At 44.9% G+C, this 20,512-nt stretch overlaps 1 protein-coding gene across 1 annotated transcript in view; it reads right to left on the bottom strand.

Moving 5' to 3' along the window:
- Positions 1–622: 622 nt before the first annotated feature.
- The window catches only part of LOC106608285 (steroid hormone receptor ERR2-like), a 93,388-nt gene continuing 73,498 nt past the window's right edge, over positions 623–20,512 (bottom strand). Inside the window, exons 4-7 of the mRNA XM_082977077.1 lie at positions 16,151–16,264; positions 13,292–13,453; positions 5,023–5,292; positions 623–1,696 (exon numbers count right to left, since the gene is read on the bottom strand). Of these exons, the coding sequence (XP_082833203.1) occupies positions 1,455–1,696; positions 5,023–5,292; positions 13,292–13,453; positions 16,151–16,264 (788 nt within the window). The 3' untranslated portion in view covers positions 623–1,454. The remainder of the gene's footprint in view (positions 1,697–5,022; positions 5,293–13,291; positions 13,454–16,150; positions 16,265–20,512) is intronic.

Genomic DNA, 20,512 nt, shown 5'->3' on the forward strand with positions numbered 1-20,512 from the left:
AACGAGCTAATGTACTACATTCATTAGTGCCACATTACCTAGGACCCAGAGACTCAGTGCAACATATTATTTAACTACTGTACAGATGTAGGATCTTAATTTGAGCCAGTTTGCTACAGCAGGGAAATAATCCTGCGGCAAAAGGAAATGTTAATTATTATGTGGATCATAATTAAAATGGACATTTTTGTAGTGGTTGATACATTTTTTTGTAAAGAAAAATCAAGTCTGAAATTTCAAATGCCAGAAGCCTTTTTAAACCTCAATTACTCAAGTTTTTAATTTCCTGCCAAGTACTCAAGTTTTTAATTTCCTGCATTGCAAGAAAGTTCTCCTGAGACAGGGTGATCAAATTAAGATCCTACATCTATGCGCTCACCAGTTCACTACACTCAGATTTAAAGGGTTAAAAAAATTATTATTCGGCTGCCTCCATAGGAAAACCCTTTTTGGTTCCAAGTAGAGTTCTACCTGGAACCAAAAAAGGTTTTTGAAAGAGTTCTACTGGTAAAGCCAAAGAACCCTTTCAGATTTTATATATATATATATATATATATATATATATATATATATATATATATATATATATATATATATATATTTTTTAGAAGAGTGGACTCCATCCCTCCCTAAGCACCAGACTTGGATGGATGGACAGTGTTATTGATGAAACTAGGAGGTAAATATGTTACAAACAGACCTGGGTTCAAATAGTATTTGGAATGAGTTTGCTTGACCAACTGAATTAATGCTATAGTCCCAAAAGGGCAAATCTCACCCATATGGCACTCCAGGCAGACTCAAACGTTCAACATATTTTGAACCCAGATCTGGTTAGGAAGACTTCAGAAGCTTTTATCTTCATAGGTGTAGGGATCTGTTTCTTTGAGGTTGATGAACATAATATGAAATCATCCCCAAACCCCTTTAACACTGCAATTTGACACAATAACCATAAATACATATATACCACTACCTGTAATGCTGTACATCTGAGATTATAAAACAAAAAAGATAACTGAGTGGCTCTAACCATTCAGATTCATCACAACATATTACTAATAGTCATACTTCAGCTTCAAGGTGAAAAGAAACAAACCTCTTTACAACTGAGATTATAAAACAAAAGAGAAAGAACTCCCAGTAGCTACCGGTGATCTAGAGCAAAGGTCTCTGATTATAACAAGACCCACAGTTCTGTACACAGCATCTTCATATACATGACTATATCCTACATCAAAGCGTTTTATATTCACCCCTAAAATCTGTTGGTCTATTTTCCTGCTCTATTGCTCTTTTCTTCAGTTCTAGACGTGGGTTTCGAGCCACAGTAACAGCAGTCAACTTCATCCCGTAGCTGTCATAGGTCTCCATGGTGTTACCCCACCTATTCACGGGCTGTCCATCCTCCTCATTGGGTGATGCAGCTGTCCGTCAATCCCCCGGTCCAATCATCAAGCCTTGGCCTCCAGCATCTCCAGGAAGAGTTTGTGCATGGGCACTTTCCCCTGCACCTTGATGCTGTAGAAGTGCTGCACGGCCTTGGCCGCGGTCTGACGGAGCAGGGGAAGGGTCATCAGCAGCTTTCCTGCCCGCCGAGGGTCCTCCGTGTTGTGGGCACCCAAGTCCTGCAATGCCTCATGGAGAGAGTCCTGGAGCCTCTGAACAGCCTCTACATCTTCTATATGCATGGAGTCTATACGGAGGGAGGAGGAGGAGGGAAGGGGAGAGGGAGAGAAGGAGGGAAGGGGCGGGACGGAGGGAGAAGAGGCAGGAAGGTAGAGGAGGCAGGAAGGGGGGGGGAAGAGGAGGCGGGAAGGTAGAGGAGGCAGGAAGGGGGGGAGAGGAGGCAGGAAGGTAGAGGAGGCAGGAAGGGGGGGGAGAGGAGGCAGGAAGGTAGAGGAGGCAGGAAGGGGGGGGAGAGGAGGCAGGAAGGTAGAGGAGGCGGGAAGGGGGGGAGAGGAGCCAGGAAGGTAGAGGAGGCAGGAAGGGGGGGGAGAGGAGGCAGGAAGGTAGAGGAGGCGGGAAGGGACGGAGGGAGAGAAGGGGAGGGAGAAGAGGCAGGAAGGGGGGAGGGAGAGGAGGCAGGAAGGGGGGGGAGAGGAGGCAGGAAGGTAGAGGAGGCGGGAACGGGGGAGCGAGAGAGAGAAACAGAAACTTTAGTTGTCTTTTATTTAATGCCAACAAAAAGTAGCTCGTAAATAAACATTTTTAGGAGCCACTTTAAATTCAGTGGCTCCTTTTAGCAAGCATCCAATTTGTGAGAGTCTCTCTCTCTCTAGTGAATGGTTAATCACTGGACTTAATAAATGCCTGTGCGTGGCTAGGACTCCAGGGAGAGAATGGCTCGGCTGCATAAATAGAAATATGCTGTGGATAGGCAGGGAAAAATATTCATTTCTTTGTATACTGGACCATATACTGTACCATATAATCTCATCTACTAATGAATTAGTGTGTGTGTGTTATCGTTCAAGTGAAGGATAGCGGCAGATGGCCCCAGTTTACATAAGAAAGAGAAACCAGTTCCCTCATAAAAAAAACTCTAATAAAAGCAGCCTAGCCTGAACTGAAACGCACCTCCACTTCATATGAAGTCTGCTTAGGCCAAAATACAATCAATTGCTGGCTAGTGGATTTCCGGTTAGGGATAACGCTGTTCGAAAGTGCATTTGATTTGCACAGCAGCATGTCCTGACTGGATCGAGTTGACACTTGATATGCAGTGGAAATTGTCTGGTTGTGTGAACTGCGTAATGTTTCGAACACAGGACAACATAATTTTTCATGAGACACCAAATGGGACTGCCTGTTTATAAATCACTGGATGATTCACCATGGGACTGCCTGTTTATAAATCACTGGATGATTCACCATGGGACTGCCTGTTTATAAATCACTGGATGATTCACCATGGGACTGCCTGTTTATAAATCACTGGATGATTCACCATGGGACTGCCTGTTTATAAATCACTGGATGATTCACCATGGGACTGCCTGTTTATAAATCAAGTGTTAACTCCCTCCATTTTGTTCCCAAAGTTCCAGACAGGTATGAACAGAGTAAAACAGTAAAATAAGAGAAGTGACAGAACGTGTAAATGAGGCAGAAGAAAGTAAAGTAGAGGGCTAATTATATTCTTAACTGACTGATTAAGTGTTTCTTACCAGGCAGCTAGCCGTTTTCACACACACACACACCTTCTGTATAAATTATCTTTCTATCTAGGGAAATTAACTAGCCTATGTGGACTACACATGTGTTCTGTTCCAGTCTTCATTTGGCCCTTCATGTTAAAACTGATGTGATCCTATACTCCACTGCGTATGTGTGGGTGTGTGTGTGGTTGTGTTCAGTGTGTGAAGGGCGTAATGCAAAACTAACTTTGAAGAAACAATTTCCATGTAATCCATCAGCTGGCCGGAGTAGATCCCATCGATACTGAGCTAATTACTAAATCAATGGCCATGATGTTCCACAGCTGTCACACAAACAGCACCAGATCTCCGTGAGACAGTGTTCAGCTCTGGCCCCTCAGCTCTGGCCCCTCAGCTCCCCTTTCTGTTATACCCCTCTCCCAGGAGAAAACATTTCCTCCAAACAGTCATAGATTTGTAAAGGGACAGGACCCTCCAAACAGTCATAGATTTGTAAAGGGACAGGACCCTCCAAACAGTCATAGATTTGTAAAGGGACAGGACCCTCCAAACAGTCATAGATTTGTAAAGGGACAGGACCCTCCAAACAGTCATAGATTTGTAAAGGGACAGGACCCTCCAAACAGTCATAGATTTGTAAAGGGACAGGACCCTCCAAACAGTCATAGATTTGTAAAGGGACAGGACCCTCCAAACAGTCATAGATTTGTAAAGGGACAGGACCCTCCAAACAGTCATAGATTTGTAAAGGGACAGGACCCTCCAAACAGTCATAGATTTGTAAAGGGACAGGACCCTCCAAACAGTCATTGATTAGTAAGGGGACAGGACCCTCCAAACAGTCATAGATTTGTAAAGGGACAGGACCCTCCAAACAGTCATAGATTTGTAAAGGGACAGGACCCTCCAAACAGTCATAGATTTGTAAAGGGACAGGACCCTCCAAACAGTCATTGATTAGTAAGGGGACAAGCAAACTGTCGATAGGAGAGAGGCATCTTCACATGGAAACAAACAAGCCCCGTCGCTCCCTGATGCTCATTCCACTCCACTTAACACATTTTATTGACAGACACTGTTTTCCTAATGAAATGCTAAATATATCCCCCTTGGCTGTGGAGCGCTGGCAGGAAGCTACTGTTATAGAGACAGAGAGATGGGGGGAGAGAGGAAGAGAGGGGAGAGAGATGGGGGGAGAGAGCAAGAGAGGGGAGAGAGATGGGGGAGAGAGCAAGAGAGGGGAGAGAGATGGGGGGAGAGAGCAAGAGAGGGGAGAGAGATGGGGGAGAGAGATGGGGGGAGAGAGCAAGAGAGGGGAGATGGGGCGAGAGAGAAAGGGGGAGAGAGCAAGAGAGGGGAGAGAGATGGGGGGAGAGAGCAAGAGAGGGGAGAGAGAAAGGGGGAGAGAGAAAGGGGGAGAGAGAAAGGGGAGAAAGAAAGCAGGAGAGAAAAAGGGGAGGCGAGAGAGAAAGAAAAAGAGGGGAGGAGAGAGAAAGAGGGAGGAGATAGAACACTGATGCTATACACACACACGTGCATTCAGAAGTGAGCACACACACACACCGTGGCACAGCAGGGACATTTAATTAAACAGCCGTGTTGTTGACCCCTTTGTCCCCTCTTATCTCAGATCGTCTGTGTGGATGCGATTGCCCTCTGAGATTGGTGACATTTTGTTTTGTTTTAATTACGTGTCAGCTACTTAGATTTACCAGAGATTGACCATTCAGACATACTCTAACGTCAATCTTCAAAAGGGGGACTGTTTCCTGTGTCTCCCATCAACAATAGGTTTTATGAGTCTGACATATTTCAGCAAATATAATAATAATTTGTGCGTGTCTGTCATCTGTGTGCGTACCCGAGTTAGCGAGGGCGATGGCCTTGAGCGTGACAAACTCCTCCTTCTCCATGCTCAGGTTCTTATAGCGTCGGACCAGAGGCAGGATGGCAACGTGCAGGTCCAGCAGGCCGGATAGACGAGCGTGTTCCTCATCCACCACATAGTCCTCAGCATACACCAGCTCCTCCTCGCAGGCCAACGAGCGGAACACGATGCTCAGGACCAAGATCTCCATCCAGGCACTCTGCAGTAGACTCATCTGGTCTGCCAGAGACAGGCTGGAGAATCCTAGAGGATGATAAGTAGGGTTTAGGCATATATAGAATATATATATATATAATATATGTTTGCCTTATTGGCTCCATGTGGAGGGTGTTAGACTTTCACGCCAGCATGTGGATTTTAGATCAAATACACAATTGTGATTTTCCACATTTATTAGTTAAAGCAAGGAGCTAGGTCACAAAGAAAATGTAATTTCCAGCAAAGTTTACTAATGAACAAGGGGGTAATATATATATATATATACACACACTTGTTTTACTCTGGGAATGTCTCAAAGTCAGATCACTAGAAACTCAGTTTGTAAAAACGGAACTATGAGACACTGAGTGTACAAAACATTAAGAACACCTTCCTGATATTGAGTTCCACCCCCTTTTGCCTTCAGAACAGAATCAATTTGTCGGGGGATGGACTCTACAAGTTCTCGAAAGCGTTCCATGTTGACTCCAATGCTGACTGGGCAGGCCACTGCAGTAAGCAGAATTCACTGTCATGTTTGTGCAACTATTCCGGGACAAATCTAGCCTTGTGGCATAGGGCATTGTCCTGCAAAAAAACCCCAAAAAATCTATTCGCAGATGGATAGACTGCTGCCATGAAGGGATGCACCAGATTGGCAATGATGTTCAGATATTACGTGGCATTAAAAAACTTTTATCAAGGGGCCCAATGTGTGCCATGCAAATACACCCTACACCACCACCAGCCTGCAATGTTGACATGCGGCATGATGGACACATGTACTTCCTAGTCCTCCCATCAGCGTGAAACAGCAGGAACCAGGATTCATCAGACCAGGGAATGTTTTTCACCTTCTCCACTGTTTTCGTTCCTCAACCCTCTCTAACCGCAGTTGTAGTTTTTTTTGCTGAAAGAGGTGGAACTCTGTCAGGTCGTCGGCTGCCGTACCCTATTCGTGTCTATTTTAAGGGGCTTTGGTCACCAATGTTGTACTGGACTGTCCAACTGTAGCCCGTCTGTTGCTCTGCACAATTTACGTCAGCCTCCTTTGTCCACTTTCATTAATGACCCATTTTCGACCACTGGCCTGCCGTTGGCTGGATGTGCTTTTGGTGGTGGACCATTCTTGATACACACAGGAAAGTGTTGAATGTAAAAAAAAAAAAAAACAGCAGCGTTGTAGTTCATGACACACTCAAAACCGGTGCACCTGGCACCTACTACCACCATTACCCCGTTCAAAGGCACTTCAATCTTTGTCTTACCCGTTCACTCTCTGAATGGCACACATACACAATCCATGTCTCAAGGCTTTAAAAATGATTCTTTACCCTGTCTCCTCTTCTTCATCTACACTAATTGAAATGGATTTAACGAGTATCAATAACGCATCATAGCTTTCACCTGGATTCACATGGTCAGTCGGTCATTCAAACGGCAGGTGTCCTTAAGAGTTATACAAAGTTGGTCGAACATCTATTTTAATGCTCACAGCTCTCACTCCAGTTCATCTAATCTGTTGTGGCATTACATGTTATATGGGACTCACGGTCACGGTCGGTTGTGACACAGCCTGGGATCGAACCCGGGTTTGTAGTGACACCTTAGACCGCTGCGCCACTCGGGAGGCCCCTTCAATGCACTTATTAATGAAGCCGGTGACTGATGTAGTAAACTCCTCAATGTTATCGGATGAATCCCGGAACATGTTCCAGTCTGTGTTATCGAAACAGTTCTCCCTCACAACAGTTCTCCCTCACAACAGTTCTCCCTCACAACAGTTCTCCCTCACAACAGTTCTCCCTCAGCAGATAACAGTTCTCCCTCAGCAGATAACAGTTCTCCCTCAGCAGATAACAGTTCTCCCTCAGCAGATAACAGTTCTCCCTCAGCAGATAACAGTTCTCCCTCAGCAGATAACAGTTCTCCCTCAGCAGATAACAGTTCTCCCTCAGCAGATAACAGTTCTCCCTCAGCAGATAACAGTTCTCCCTCACAGATAACAGTTCTCCCTCAGCAGATAACAGTTCTCCCTCAACAGATAACAGTTCTCCCTCAGCAGATAACAGTTCTCCCTCAGCAGATAACAGTTCTCCCTCAGCAGATAACAGTTCTCCCTCAACAGATAACAGTTCTCCCTCACAGATAACAGTTCTCCCTCAGCAGATAACAGTTCTCCCTCAGCAGATAACAGTTCTCCCTCAGCAGATAACAGTTCTCCCTCAGCAGATAACAGTTCTCCCTCAGCAGATAACAGTTCTCCCTCAACAGATAACAGTTCTCCCTCACAGATAACAGTTCTCCCTCAGCAGATAACAGTTCTCCCTCACAGATAACAGTTCTCCCTCAGCAGATAACAGTTCTCCCTCAGCAGATAACAGTTCTCCCTCAGCAGATAACAGTTCTCCCTCAGCAGATAACAGTTCTCCCTCAGCAGATAACAGTTCTCCCTCAGCAGATAACAGTTCTCCCTCAGCAGATAACAGTTCTCCCTCAGCAGATAACAGTTCTCCCTCAGCAGATAACAGTTCTCCCTCAACAGATAACAGTTCTCCCTCACAGATAACAGTTCTCCCTCAGCAGATAACAGTTCTCCCTCAGCAGATAACAGTTCTCCCTCAGCAGATAACAGTTCTCCCTCAGCAGATAACAGTTCTCCCTCAGCAGATAACAGTTCTCCCTCAGCAGATAACAGTTCTCCCTCAGCAGATAACAGTTCTCCCTCAGCATATAACAGTTCTCCCTCAGCAGATAACAGTTCTCCCTCAACAGATAACAGTTCTCCCTCAACAGATAACAGTTCTCCCTCAGCAGATAACAGTTCTCCCTCAGCAGATAACAGTTCTCCCTCAACAGATAACAGTTCTCCCTTACAGATAACAGTTCTCCCTCAACAGATAACAGTTCTCCCTCAGCAGATAACAGTTCTCCCTCAACAGATAACAGTTCTCCCTCAGCAGATAACAGTTCTCCCTCAGCAGATAACAGTTCTCCCTCAACAGATAACAGTTCTCCCTCAGCAGATAACAGTTCTCCCTCAGCAGATAACAGTTCTCCCTCAGCAGATAACAGTTCTCCCTCAACAGATAACAGTTCTCCCTCAACAGATAACAGTTCTCCCTCAGCAGATAACAGTTCTCCCTCAACAGATAACAGTTCTCCCTCACAGATAACAGTTCTCCCTCAGCAGATAACAGTTCTCCCTCAGCAGATAACAGTTCTCCCTCAGCAGATAACAGTTCTCCCTCAGCAGATAACAGTTCTCCCTCAGCAGATAACAGTTCTCCCTCAGCAGATAACAGTTCTCCCTCAGCAGATAACAGTTCTCCCTCAACAGATAACAGTTCTCCCTCAACAGATAACAGTTCTCCCTCACAGATAACAGTTCTCCCTCACAGATAACAGTTCTCCCTCAGCAGTTTACTCTATTAATTTGCCATCATTACAGTGCTCCTAAGGGTCATCATGGGCCCAATAAAGACACAGAGGTAATGACATGACTGGGCCTGTGGTAGAGAGAGAGAGAGAGAGACAGAGGTAATGACATGACTGGGCCTGTGGTAGAGCGAGAGCGAGAGAGAGCGAGAGCGAGAGAGAGCGAGAGAGAGCGAGAGAGAGCGAGAGAGAGACCCTCCCCCTCCTCTCATCTGACAGTGTGGCAGGGTTGTGTGTAAATGTGTGTGAACGAGAGAAGAATCATTGCAGTGCATGCGTATAGTATGATTGTACTGCAAGTGGTGACTGTGCCGTGCAGCTGCACAAATTAACGGTGACCTCTGACCTGTGGCAGCCATGCCAATGATTCTTGCCTGGTTGTCATGACAGCATGTGTAAGTAACAGCCAATCAGGACTCCCCATGACAATGAGATACAACGCCATGAGGCCTGTGTGTATGTGCAAGTGTGTGTGTGTGTGTGTGTGTGTGTGTGTGTGTGTGTGTGTGTGTGTGTGTGTGTGTGTGTGTGTGTGTGTGTGTGTGTGTGTGTCTACTATTCAGGCTACTCCGTGTCATCCCCTCAAACCACTGCTGACGGATACTACAAAGTCAAACGGTCAGAGGTCTCACTAACAAACACATGCAACGAATAGCTTGCATTTTATGTTCGCACATTTTTGCACGTTTGTTCACTCAACTTGAAACGCAGTAAGGTATCACGAGGGGGTGGCCTGTCAATAGCACAACATACTTCCAAATATATTTCATTTAAACACCTAAAAATAGATGAAGTCACATCTACAGTGCATTCGGAAAGTATTCAGACCCCTTGACTTTTTCCACAATTTGTTACTTCACAGCCTTTACAGCCGTATTCTAAAACAGATGTAAAAAAAAAAACTATTCTCAATCTACACACATAACCCCATAATGACAAAGTGAAAACAGGTTCAGAATTTTTTTTACATTTATTATTTAGCACAAATTTAAAGACCCTTTGCTATGAGACTCAAAATTTAGCTCAGGTGCATCCTGTTTCCTTTGATCATCCTTGAGATGTTTCTACAACTTGATTGGAGTCCACCTGTGGTAAATTCAATTGATTGGACAAGTGGAAAGGCACACACCTGTCTATATAAGGTCCCACAGTTGACAGTACATGTCAGAGGAAAAACCAAGCCATGAGGTCGAAGGAACTGTCCTTAAAGTTCCGAGACAGGATTGTGTCGAGGCAAAGATCTGGGGAAGGGTATCAAAACATTTCTGCAGCATTGAAGGTCCCCAAGAGCACAGTGGCCTCTATCATTCTAAAATGGAAGAAGCGTCAAGATTCTCTGGTCTGATGAAACAAACAAGATTGAACTCTGGCCTGAATGCCAAGCGTCACGTCTGGAGGAAAACATCCCTACGATGAAGCATGGTGGTGGCAGAATCATGCTATGGGGATGTTTTTCCAACGGCAGGGACTGGGAGGCTAATCAGGATCTAGGGGAAAATGAACGCAGCAAAGTACAGAGAGACCCTTGATGAAAACCTGCTCCATAGCGCTCATGACCTCAGACTGGGGCAAAGGTTTATCTTCCAAAAGGACTACAACCCTAAGCACACAGCCAAGACAACGCAGGAGTGGCTTCGGGACAAGTCTCTAAATGTCCTTGAGTGGCCCAGCCAGAGCCCGGACTTGAACCCGACCGAACATCTCTGGAGAGACCTGAAAATAGCTGTGCAGCAACGCTCCCCATCCAACCTGACAGACCTTGAGAGGATCTGCAGAGAAGAATGGAAGAAACTCCCCAAATACAGGTGTGCCAAGCTTGTAGCATCATACCCAAGAAGACTTGAGGCTGTGTTCACTGCCAAAGATGCTTCAACAAAGTACTGATTAAAATGTCTGAATACTTATGTAAATGTGATTTCAGTTTTTATTTTATACATTTGCAAAAAATGTCTGAACCTATTTTTGCTTTGTCATTATTGGGTATTGTGTGTAGATTGAGGGAAAAACAAATGAATCAATTTTAGAATAATGCTGGGACGTACCAAAATGTGGAAAAAGTCAAGGTGTCTGAATAGTTTCCGAATGCACTGTATCATAAACTATGTTCTACGTGTGTTTGGGTACCAGTTAAACAATTTGAAAGAGAGGGTCCTCACTCCTCTTAGCACGCTAATGATGGACTGATCATAAAGGCTGTTAATGATACTTGTTACCTGGCTATCATGTAGTCTAATCTCCCACTACTGACTGTACATCTCCCCTGGGTCCACCCTGTAATCTCCCACTACTGACTGTACATCTCCCCCGGGTCCACCCTGTAATCTCCCACTACTGACTGTACATCTCCTCTGGGTTCACCCTGTAAACTCCCACTACTGACTGTACATCTCCTCCGGGTCCACCCTGTAATCTCCCACTACTGACTGTACATCTCCTCCGGGTCCACCCTGTAATCTCCCACTACTGACTGTACATCTCCTCCGGGTCCACCCTGTAATCTCCCACTACTGACGGTACATCTCCTCCGGGTCCACCCTGTAATCTCCCACTACTGACTGTACATCTCCTCCGGGTCCACCCTGTAATCTCCCACTACTGACGGTACATCTCCTCTGGGTCCACCCTGTAATCTCCCACTACTGACCCAAGAACAGTACTCTCAGGGCAAATAGCTGAGGAGAGATCAACCCAGCGATGCCAACAGTGAATAGATTGGATGCTGGGAATATCTACAGAGGGATGATATATTAAGAGAATTCTAATTATTTATTTTAAGGAAATTAAATTCTTATTTTTCAAATAAGACTCCTGAAAACAATGAGATCTAAGAAAGTGTATAACTATTCAGATGTAGGTTTGAGTCGAGAGGAATGAGTACCTCCCTAAATAAACCAATGGTACTGCCTGCTCCTTGTGTAATCAGTCTTAAAGAAATACAATCCTCTTACTGACTAAGTCTCAAATTGAAATGGAATACATTGACGTAAAGGGAGGTACCCCTACCCCCATCATCCTCCCAACTGCCACACACACACACACACGGCTTCAGTTGCTCTCTATTGATTTACAAGTGTAGAATATGGAACTGTCTCTCCCCTCCGGGTAGATGAGGACCAGATGTTCATTATCCTTAGAGTGTGTGTGTGTCTGTGTGTGTCTGTCTGTCTGTCTGTGAGAGAGTTAATGAGAGCACTTATTCAAAAAGAGTTGAGGCTTTAATGTTTCTTTCCTCCAGGTCTATCTGGGATATGTTGGGAGTGGTTAGGTAATATAGTACTCCTACCTGGGATAGGTAATATAGTACTCCTACCTGGGATAGGTAATATAGTACTCCTACCTGGGATAGGTAATATAGTACTCCTACCTGGGATGTGGTTAGGTAATATAGTACTCCTACCTGGGATGTGGTTAGGTAATATAGTACTCCTACCTGGGATGTGGTTAGGTAATATAGTACTCCTACCTGGGATAGGTAATATAGTACTCCTACCTGGGATAGGTAATATAGTACTCCTACCTGGGATAGGTAATATAGTACCCCTACCTGGGATGTGGTTAGGTAATATAGTACTCCTACCTGGGATGTGGTTTGGTAATATAGTACTCCTACCTGGGATGTGGTTAGGTAATACAGTACTCCTACCTGGGATGTGGTTTGGTAATATAGTACTCCTACCTGGGATGTGGTTAGGTAATATAGTACTCCTACCTGGGATGTGGTTAGGTAATACAGTACTCCTACCTGGGATGTGGTTAGGTAATATAGTACTCCTACCTGGGATGTGGTTAGGTAATATAGTACTCCTACCTGGGATAGGTAATATAGTACTCCTACCTGGGATAGGTAATATAGTACTCCTACCTGGGATAGGTAATATAGTACCCCTACCTGGGATGTGGTTAGGTAATATAGTACTCCTACCTGGGATGTGGTTAGGTAATACAGTACTCCTACCTGGGATGTGGTTAGGTAATACAGTACTCCTACCTGGGATGTGGTTAGGTAATACAGTACTCCTACCTGGGATGTGGTTTGGTAATATAGTACTCCTACCTGGGATGTGGTTAGGTAATACAGTACTCCTACCTGGGATGTGGTTAGGTAATACAGTACTCCTACCTGGGATGTGGTTAGGTAATACAGTACTCCTACCTGGGATGTGGTTTGGTAATATAGTACTCCTACCTGGGATGTGGTTAGGTAATACAGTACTCCTACCTGGGATGTGGTTAGGTAATACAGTACTCCTACCTGGGATGTGGTTAGGTAATATAGTACTCCTACCTGGGATGTGGTTAGGTAATATAGTAGGTAATATAGTACTCCTACCTGGGATGTGGTTAGGTAATATAGTACTCCTACCTGGGATGTGGTTAGGTAATACAGTACTCCTACCTGGGATGTGGTTAGGTAATATAGTAGGTAATATAGTACTCCTACCTGGGATGTGGTTAGGTAATACAGTACTCCTACCTGGGATGTGGTTAGGTAATACAGTACTCCTACCTGGGATGTGGTTAGGTAATACAGTACTCCTACCTGGGATGTGGTTAGGTAATACAGTACTCCTACCTGGGATGTGGTTAGGTAATACAGTACTCCTACCTGGGATGTGTTTGGCCCAGCCGATAATGACCACCAGTTCTCTGTCAGCCAGGTCACACAGTGTGGTCAGGGCCTTGATGTCTCCGTCTGGCATGGTCGGGTCTGGCATGGCATAGATCTTCTCTGGTTCAACCACCAGCAGGTGAGACACGATCTTTGTCACTGGCCGAGAGCAAGAGAGAGAGAACAAGTAGAGAGAGAACAAGAAGAGAGAGAGGGAGGGGGAGAAGAGAGAGAGAACAAGAAGAGAGAGAACAAGAAGAGAGAGAGGGAGGGGCAGAGGGGAGGGGGGAGAAGAGAGAGAGAACAAGAAGAGAGAGAGAACAAGAAGAGAGAGAGGGAGGGGGAGAGGGGAGAAGAGAGAGAGAACAAGAAGAGAGAGAGGGAGGGGGAGAGGGGAGAAGAGAGAGAGAACAAGAAGAGAGAGAGGGAGGGGGAGAGGGGAGGGGGGAGAAGAGAGAGAGAACAAGAAGAGAGAGAGAACAAGAAGAGAGAGAGAACAAGAAGAGAGAGAGAACAAGATGTGTGATTAGATGGCTGTGGATGGACAGAGGTTTAGAGTAGATTGCATAGTGAGATATTAGTGTTTCACAACCCAACATGCACCATGTTTAGAACCCCGTGTGGTAGAACTCCGTGTGGATCATGTCACATGACCTGGATTTGTACCTTTAGTTGAAAACGTATGATTAATTTAAAACCTACTTGCATTGAAGCCGCTCAACATTGAGTCATCTAGCAGAGACTCCTTCATCCAGAGCGACCCACAGGGTCAACACCCTGCTCAATGGCACGTCCACAGATCTCCCACAAGGTCAAAAATGGGGACCCGAGCCAGCGATCTATCAGCCACTGGCCCAAGCTCCCAAACGCCAGGCCACCAACCATCCAGAATCCCCCCCCCCCCACAGTTCCCAGAGAGATTCATAATAAAATAAATTCCACTCCACACCCCCAAGACACCAACAAAATGAACAAAAGAGATAAATAAAGGAAAACAGAAAACAACAACGCAAAAACACACAAGACAACAAAGATCATAACAGCAAGACCAACTGGATACTTATGAGGGCATTGTATGGCACTATTTACACGTGTGTGTGTGTGTATGTCCGTGTATTTGCACGTGTGTGTATTTAAATGAGAGTGTGTGTATATGCATGTGTACAAACTCCTGCACGGCATCAGCCTCAGGCAATAGATATAACAACGTTGCCCCTCAGTGTCATTCAAACCCCCCGCCCAGCAACTCCACTCCCACTTGTCTCCAATTCCACATCCCAACCCTCAGCCCATCCCACCCATCTCTGCTGGCCACTCTCGTCGGGTTTCTAAGTACCATGTATCTTTTGAACAGTTTAAATATACATATTTTTTTTAACCTTTATTTAACTAGGCAAGTGAGTTAAGAACAAATTCTTATTTTCAATGACGGCCTAGGAACAGTGGGTTAACTGCCTTGTTCAGGGGCAGAACAGAGTTTTACCTTGTCGGCTCGGGGATTCGATCTTGCAACCTTTCGGTTACAAGTCCAACGCTCTAACCTGCCACCCAACTATGCTGTGATGTTTAACATACAACTTGAATCTGTCTAATTGAACAGAATCCACAGATTGTGAGTTGAAGATAAATACTTTAAGAGTATTAGTATATTAGTAATTGACTGACCCGGTCTCTCCAGATCTCCTAACAGTACTATGTCTAGGGTCAATTTTAGATCAATGTTATGCTTTTTCAGCCATTCCTGATCCTGAGACCAGAAACAGGCTACCTGAAGGCAATACCAAAATAAATGGTCTATTGATTCTCTATCCTCACAAAAACTGCAGAGCTGCGATGATTGTATGCCCCAAATAATCAACATTTCATTAGTGGCAATAATTCTGTACAGTAAAAACACCAAGTCTTGGATCTTGCGAAGTTTTATATATCAACTCATACACCCTGTACCATGGAATCGGTACATCAAAAGCTCTTCCCAACTATTTTGCAATCTGTATGGCACAGCTGTCAACATCCTGGTCCTCAAATGAAACTGGTATACTTTCCTATTTATGCTATTTTTATTCCTATGCCAGGTTTTATCCTATAGTTCCCTACCTCCTCCCACCTCCATTTTTGGGGTAATGCTGTAATCAATTGGTTGTACTCTTGGATTGAGCAGACCTTCCCATACAATTCTGATAACTCCATGAAAAACAACTACCACTCCAATTTACAATTTCATTTAAAAACAAAATACCCTTTTCAAACTTTCCATAAAACAGGTATTTTATCGACCAGTACATTTGAGTTTAACCATAATATTTGTTCTATCGTTTCAGTGGGATGAAACTGGAATTGTAACCAGCTCTGCAATGCTTCTTTGAAAAAGAGAGATACTTTGAAAAAGGTTTCATTTTCAATTAATCGAAAATGAGACATGGCAAATCTGCACAAAGACAAAAAGGCCATTTTTAAACAATAGATTGCTTTAGTAATCTACTTGAGAACCATTTTGGGTTCAAGTAAAACTTTTGTATCAATGAAGCTTTTAGAGAGACGTTTATGGATTTTAAATGTAATAATCTCAACCCACCCAGTTCATATTCATTATATAGATAGGCATGCTTTATCTTGTCTGGTTTAGCATTCCAGATAAAGCTAAATATTTTTTGCTCATATGATTTGAAAAACGTTTTCATCGAACTTCCCACTTGTCGTTTTATGTCAGACGGCCGAGCACCAACTGCTGTAATTCTAATTTCTGGAAAAGGCTTAAAATAAAAGGTTAAAATCCAGGTCATGTGACATGGTACACCAATACACAGGGCCCTAAGTATAATACAAGCAGAAAGGGTAACTATTATTGTGACTCACATGGCTTTTTGGCAGGAGGGGGAAGTGTCAGGCCTAGATAGGCCCCGTTCTCTGTATCCCCCATTCTCCTCTTGTACTTCTGTCTTCCACCCCTCACACGATCCAGACGCACACCTGGAAATAAACACGGGACAACAAGATCACATTCAACAAACATGAGATTCATGATTTATGCAACAACAACAAAAAAATGACAAAGATGATAATATAATACACCAGACGAAGTAGTAGCCTGTACACAGATCATCTTCTGCTGGGGTAGTTAGACTATATACTGTAATGTGTACTGATAGTGTTATGTTGCTGTAAAGTCAAGCCTCTGAACCCATCAATGAGAGCGTTATAAAGCTCTCTGTCTGTCAATGTGTTTTTCCTTTGATGATGGCCAGCAGAGACCAGAGGGCTGCTTCCACTGAGCTGCATCAGTCAATGACTGGCAATGCATGGTAATCCTGTTCATCACTCCAATGGCTTCCTATCCTTCTTCTGTCCCTCTGTCACACCACCAATATTACTCACAAACTCACTACTCACAAACTCAATACCACACACTCATTACATTACACACTCACTACATTACACACTCACTACATTACACACTCACTGGGTCAGAATGAGTCAGAGTCATTTGGTGGGTATTGTCAAAATGGGTAATCGATCACATGATAGAGGTTAGTTATCTAGGTTTTGTACTCATTTTACTATAATTTTTTTTTAAACGCGCTTGATAATATCCTGCATCTTGCAACAACAACAACAAAAAACACACCGCCTGAAGCTCTCAGTCTCCATCTCATCTCATCCAGAACCAGTCCTAGCAGGAGACCACACAGAGTCCTGGTCGGTTCCAGAACCAGTCTAGCAGGGGACCACACAGAGTCCTGGTCGGTTCCAGAACCAGTCTAGCAGGGAACCACACAGAGTCCTGGTCGGTTCCAGAACCAGTCTAGCAGGGACCACACAGAGTCCTGGTAGGTTCCAGAACCAGTCTAGCAGGGACCACACAGAGTCCTGGTCGGTTCCGGAACCAGTCTAGCAGGGACCACACAGAGTCCTGGTCGGTTCCAGAACCAGTCTAGCAGGGACCACACAGAGTCCTGGTCGGTTCCGGAACCAGTCTAGCAGGGACCACACAGAGTCCTGGTAGGTTCCAGAACCAGTCTAGCAGGGACCACACAGAGTCCTGGTAGGTTCCAGAACCAGTCTAGCAGGGACCACACAGAGTCCTGGTCGGTTCCAGAACCAGTCTAGCAGGAACCACACAGAGTCCTGGTCGGTTCCAGAACCAGTCTAGCAGGGACCACACAGAGTCCTGGTAGGTTCCAGAACCAGTCTAGCAGGGACCACACAGAGTCCTGGTCGGTTCCAGAACCAGTCTAGCAGGGACCACACAGAGTCCTGGTAGGTTCCAGAACCAGTCTAGCAGGAACCACACAGAGTCTTGGTAGGTTCCAGAACCAGTCTAGCAGGGACCACACAGAGTCCTGGTCGGTTCCAGAACCAGTCTAGCAGGGACCACACAGAGTCCTGGTCGGTTCCAGAACCAGTCTAGCAGGGACCACACAGAGTCCTGGTCGGTTACAGAACCAGTCTAGCAGGGACCACACAGAGTCCTGGTCGGTTCCAGAACCAGTCTAGCAGGGACCACACAGAGTCCTGGTAGGTTCCAGAACCAGTCTAGCAGGGACCACACAGAGTCCTGGTCGGTTCCAGAACCAGTCTAGCAGGGACCACACAGAGTCCTGGTAGGTTCCAGAACCAGTCTAGCAGGGACCACACAGAGTCCTGGTCGGTTCCAGAACCAGTCTAGCAGGGACCACACAGAGTCCTGGTCGGTTCCAGAACCAGTCTAGCAGGGACCACACAGAGTCCTGGTAGGTTCCAGAACCAGTCTAGCAGGGACCACACAGAGTCCTGGTCGGTTCCAGAACCAGTCTAGCAGGAACCACACAGAGTCCTGGTAGGTTCCAGAACCAGTCTAGCAGGGACCACACAGAGTCCTGGTCGGTTCCAGAACCAGTCTAGCAGGGACCACACAGAGTCCTGGTCGGTTCCAGAACCAGTCTAGCAGGAACCACACAGAGTCCTGGTCGGTTCCAGAACCAGTCTAGCAGGGACCACACAGAGTCCTGGTCGGTTCCAGAACCAGTCTAGCAGGAACCACACAGAGTCCTGGTAGGTTCCAGAACCAGTCTAGCAGGGACCACACAGAGTCCTGGTCGGTTCCAGAACCAGTCGAGCAGGGACCACACAGAGTCCTGGTAGGTTCCAGAACCAGTCTAGCAGGGACCACACAGAGTCCTGGTCGGTTCCAGAACCAGTCTAGCAGGGACCACACAGAGTCCTGGTCGGTTCCAGAACCAGTCTAGCAGGAACCACACAGAGTCCTGGTCGGTTCCAGAACCAGTCTAGCAGGGACCACACAGAGTCCTGGTCGGTTCCAGAACCAGTCTAGCAGGGACCACACAGAGTCCTGGTCGGTTCCAGAACCAGTCTAGCAGGAACCACACAGAGTCCTGGTCGGTTCCAGAACCAGTCTAGCAGGGACCACACAGAGTCCTGGTCGGTTCCAGAACCAGTCTAGCAGGGACCACACAGAGTCTTGGTCGGTTCCAGAACCATAGATTTGGAACACTGTGGCTTTTGCATTATGATGCTTATTTTACATTTACATTTAAGTCATTTAGCAGACGCTCTTATCCAGAGCGACTTACAAATTCATGGCAGCCATGTTAGATCCCCATTAACATTACATAGAGAATACACTTTCAACAATGTTCTGTAACTGAATGTCTACAATTAGAACAATATTAAAAAAGATGGTTCAACTCTCTAAAGCCATGGTTCTGGTAGATACTACAGCCCATACAGTGTCCTTACCTGGTGTCAAGACACTGTTGACAAGTTGTCTTCATGAGTACATAGCTGAACAATAAAAAGGGTCATGTCCATTTAACCCCGACACAGATATACCGTAAATTTAACTGACACGTAAGTAAACACGGCAACTTCATTTTTTAAATTGTTGAGGTGACTTTCCTAACTACTGGTTTTCCTGACAAGCAATTTAGTTAAACTTAATAAAGTTTATAGTATTGTGATCGTTCAATGATGTTTTTCATCACATAGGAGAAGGACAACATTGACTTAGTAAAACAAGTCAGCTGTACCTAGGATTATCTAGTTTTTTTACTGGATACGGAGCAATGAAGGTATACTACACCTTCCCTCTCACCTTAAACCTTGTGTGCACAGACGGGCAGGGAAAACAGCTTTTAACTGGCCAATACAAGTCAAATTAAGTTGTGAGATTTCTGTGACTTATGTATAAATTCTTTGATTCCCTTTTAGAAACAAAAGGGTTAGCGTTCCGTCTTTCAATTTCCTGATGACACCACCAAATATCCACTAACCTAATTACCCACGATGCTCCGGGGGTGGGGACCGGTTGGTTCTTCCCTGCAAACATTCTGGGCTGCCTCGAAGGTCTGGGCTAAATCGAGATCTACACCCGCCGCTGGACTAATGGAGCTTTCCATTTGTACGTCTTAATCAATCAATAAGGATGGTAAATAGATGTCTCCTTCTTTCCTTCTTGTTCTTTGAAGAAGAGATGTGTTGTTAATTAATAGGACTGGTGATGTCTTGGAGTTTTAAACAAACCGTTCTGAGCTGTTAATTAATAGGACTGGTGATGTCTGGGAGTTTTAAACAAACCGTTCTGAGCTGTTAATTAATAGGACTGGTGATGTCTTGGAGTTTTAAACAAACCGTTCTGAGCTGTTAATTAATAGGACTGGTGATGTCTGGGAGTTTTAAACAAACCGTTCTGAGCTGTGTTGTTAATTAATAGGAATGGTGATGTCTGGGAGTTTTAAACAAACCGTTCTGAGCTGTGTTGTTAATTAATAGGACTGGTGATGTCTTGGAGTTTTAAACAAACCGTTCTGAGATGTGTTGTTAATTAATAGGACTGGTGATGTCTGGGAGTTTTAAACAAACCGTTCTGAGCTGTGTTGTTAATTAATAGGACTGGTGATGTCTGGGAGTTTTAAACAAACCGTTCTGAGATGTGTTGTTAATTAATAGGACTGGTGATGTCTGGGAGTTTTAAACAAACCGTTCTGAGCTGTGTTGTTAATTAATAGGACTGGTGATGTCTGGGAGTTTTAAACAAACCGTTCAGAGATGTGTTGTTAATTAATAGGACTGGTGATGTCTGGGAGTTTTAAACAAACCGTTCTGAGCTGTGTTGTTAATTAATAGGACTGGTGATGTCTGGGAGTTTTAAACAAACCGTTCTGAGCTGTGTTGTTAATTAATAGGACTGGTGATGTCTTGGAGTTTTAAACAAACCGTTCT

This window comes from Salmo salar, chromosome 06 (genome assembly GCF_965601325.2).
Source record: "Salmo salar chromosome 06, fSalSal1, whole genome shotgun sequence".
Taxonomy (NCBI): domain Eukaryota; kingdom Metazoa; phylum Chordata; class Actinopteri; order Salmoniformes; family Salmonidae; genus Salmo; species Salmo salar.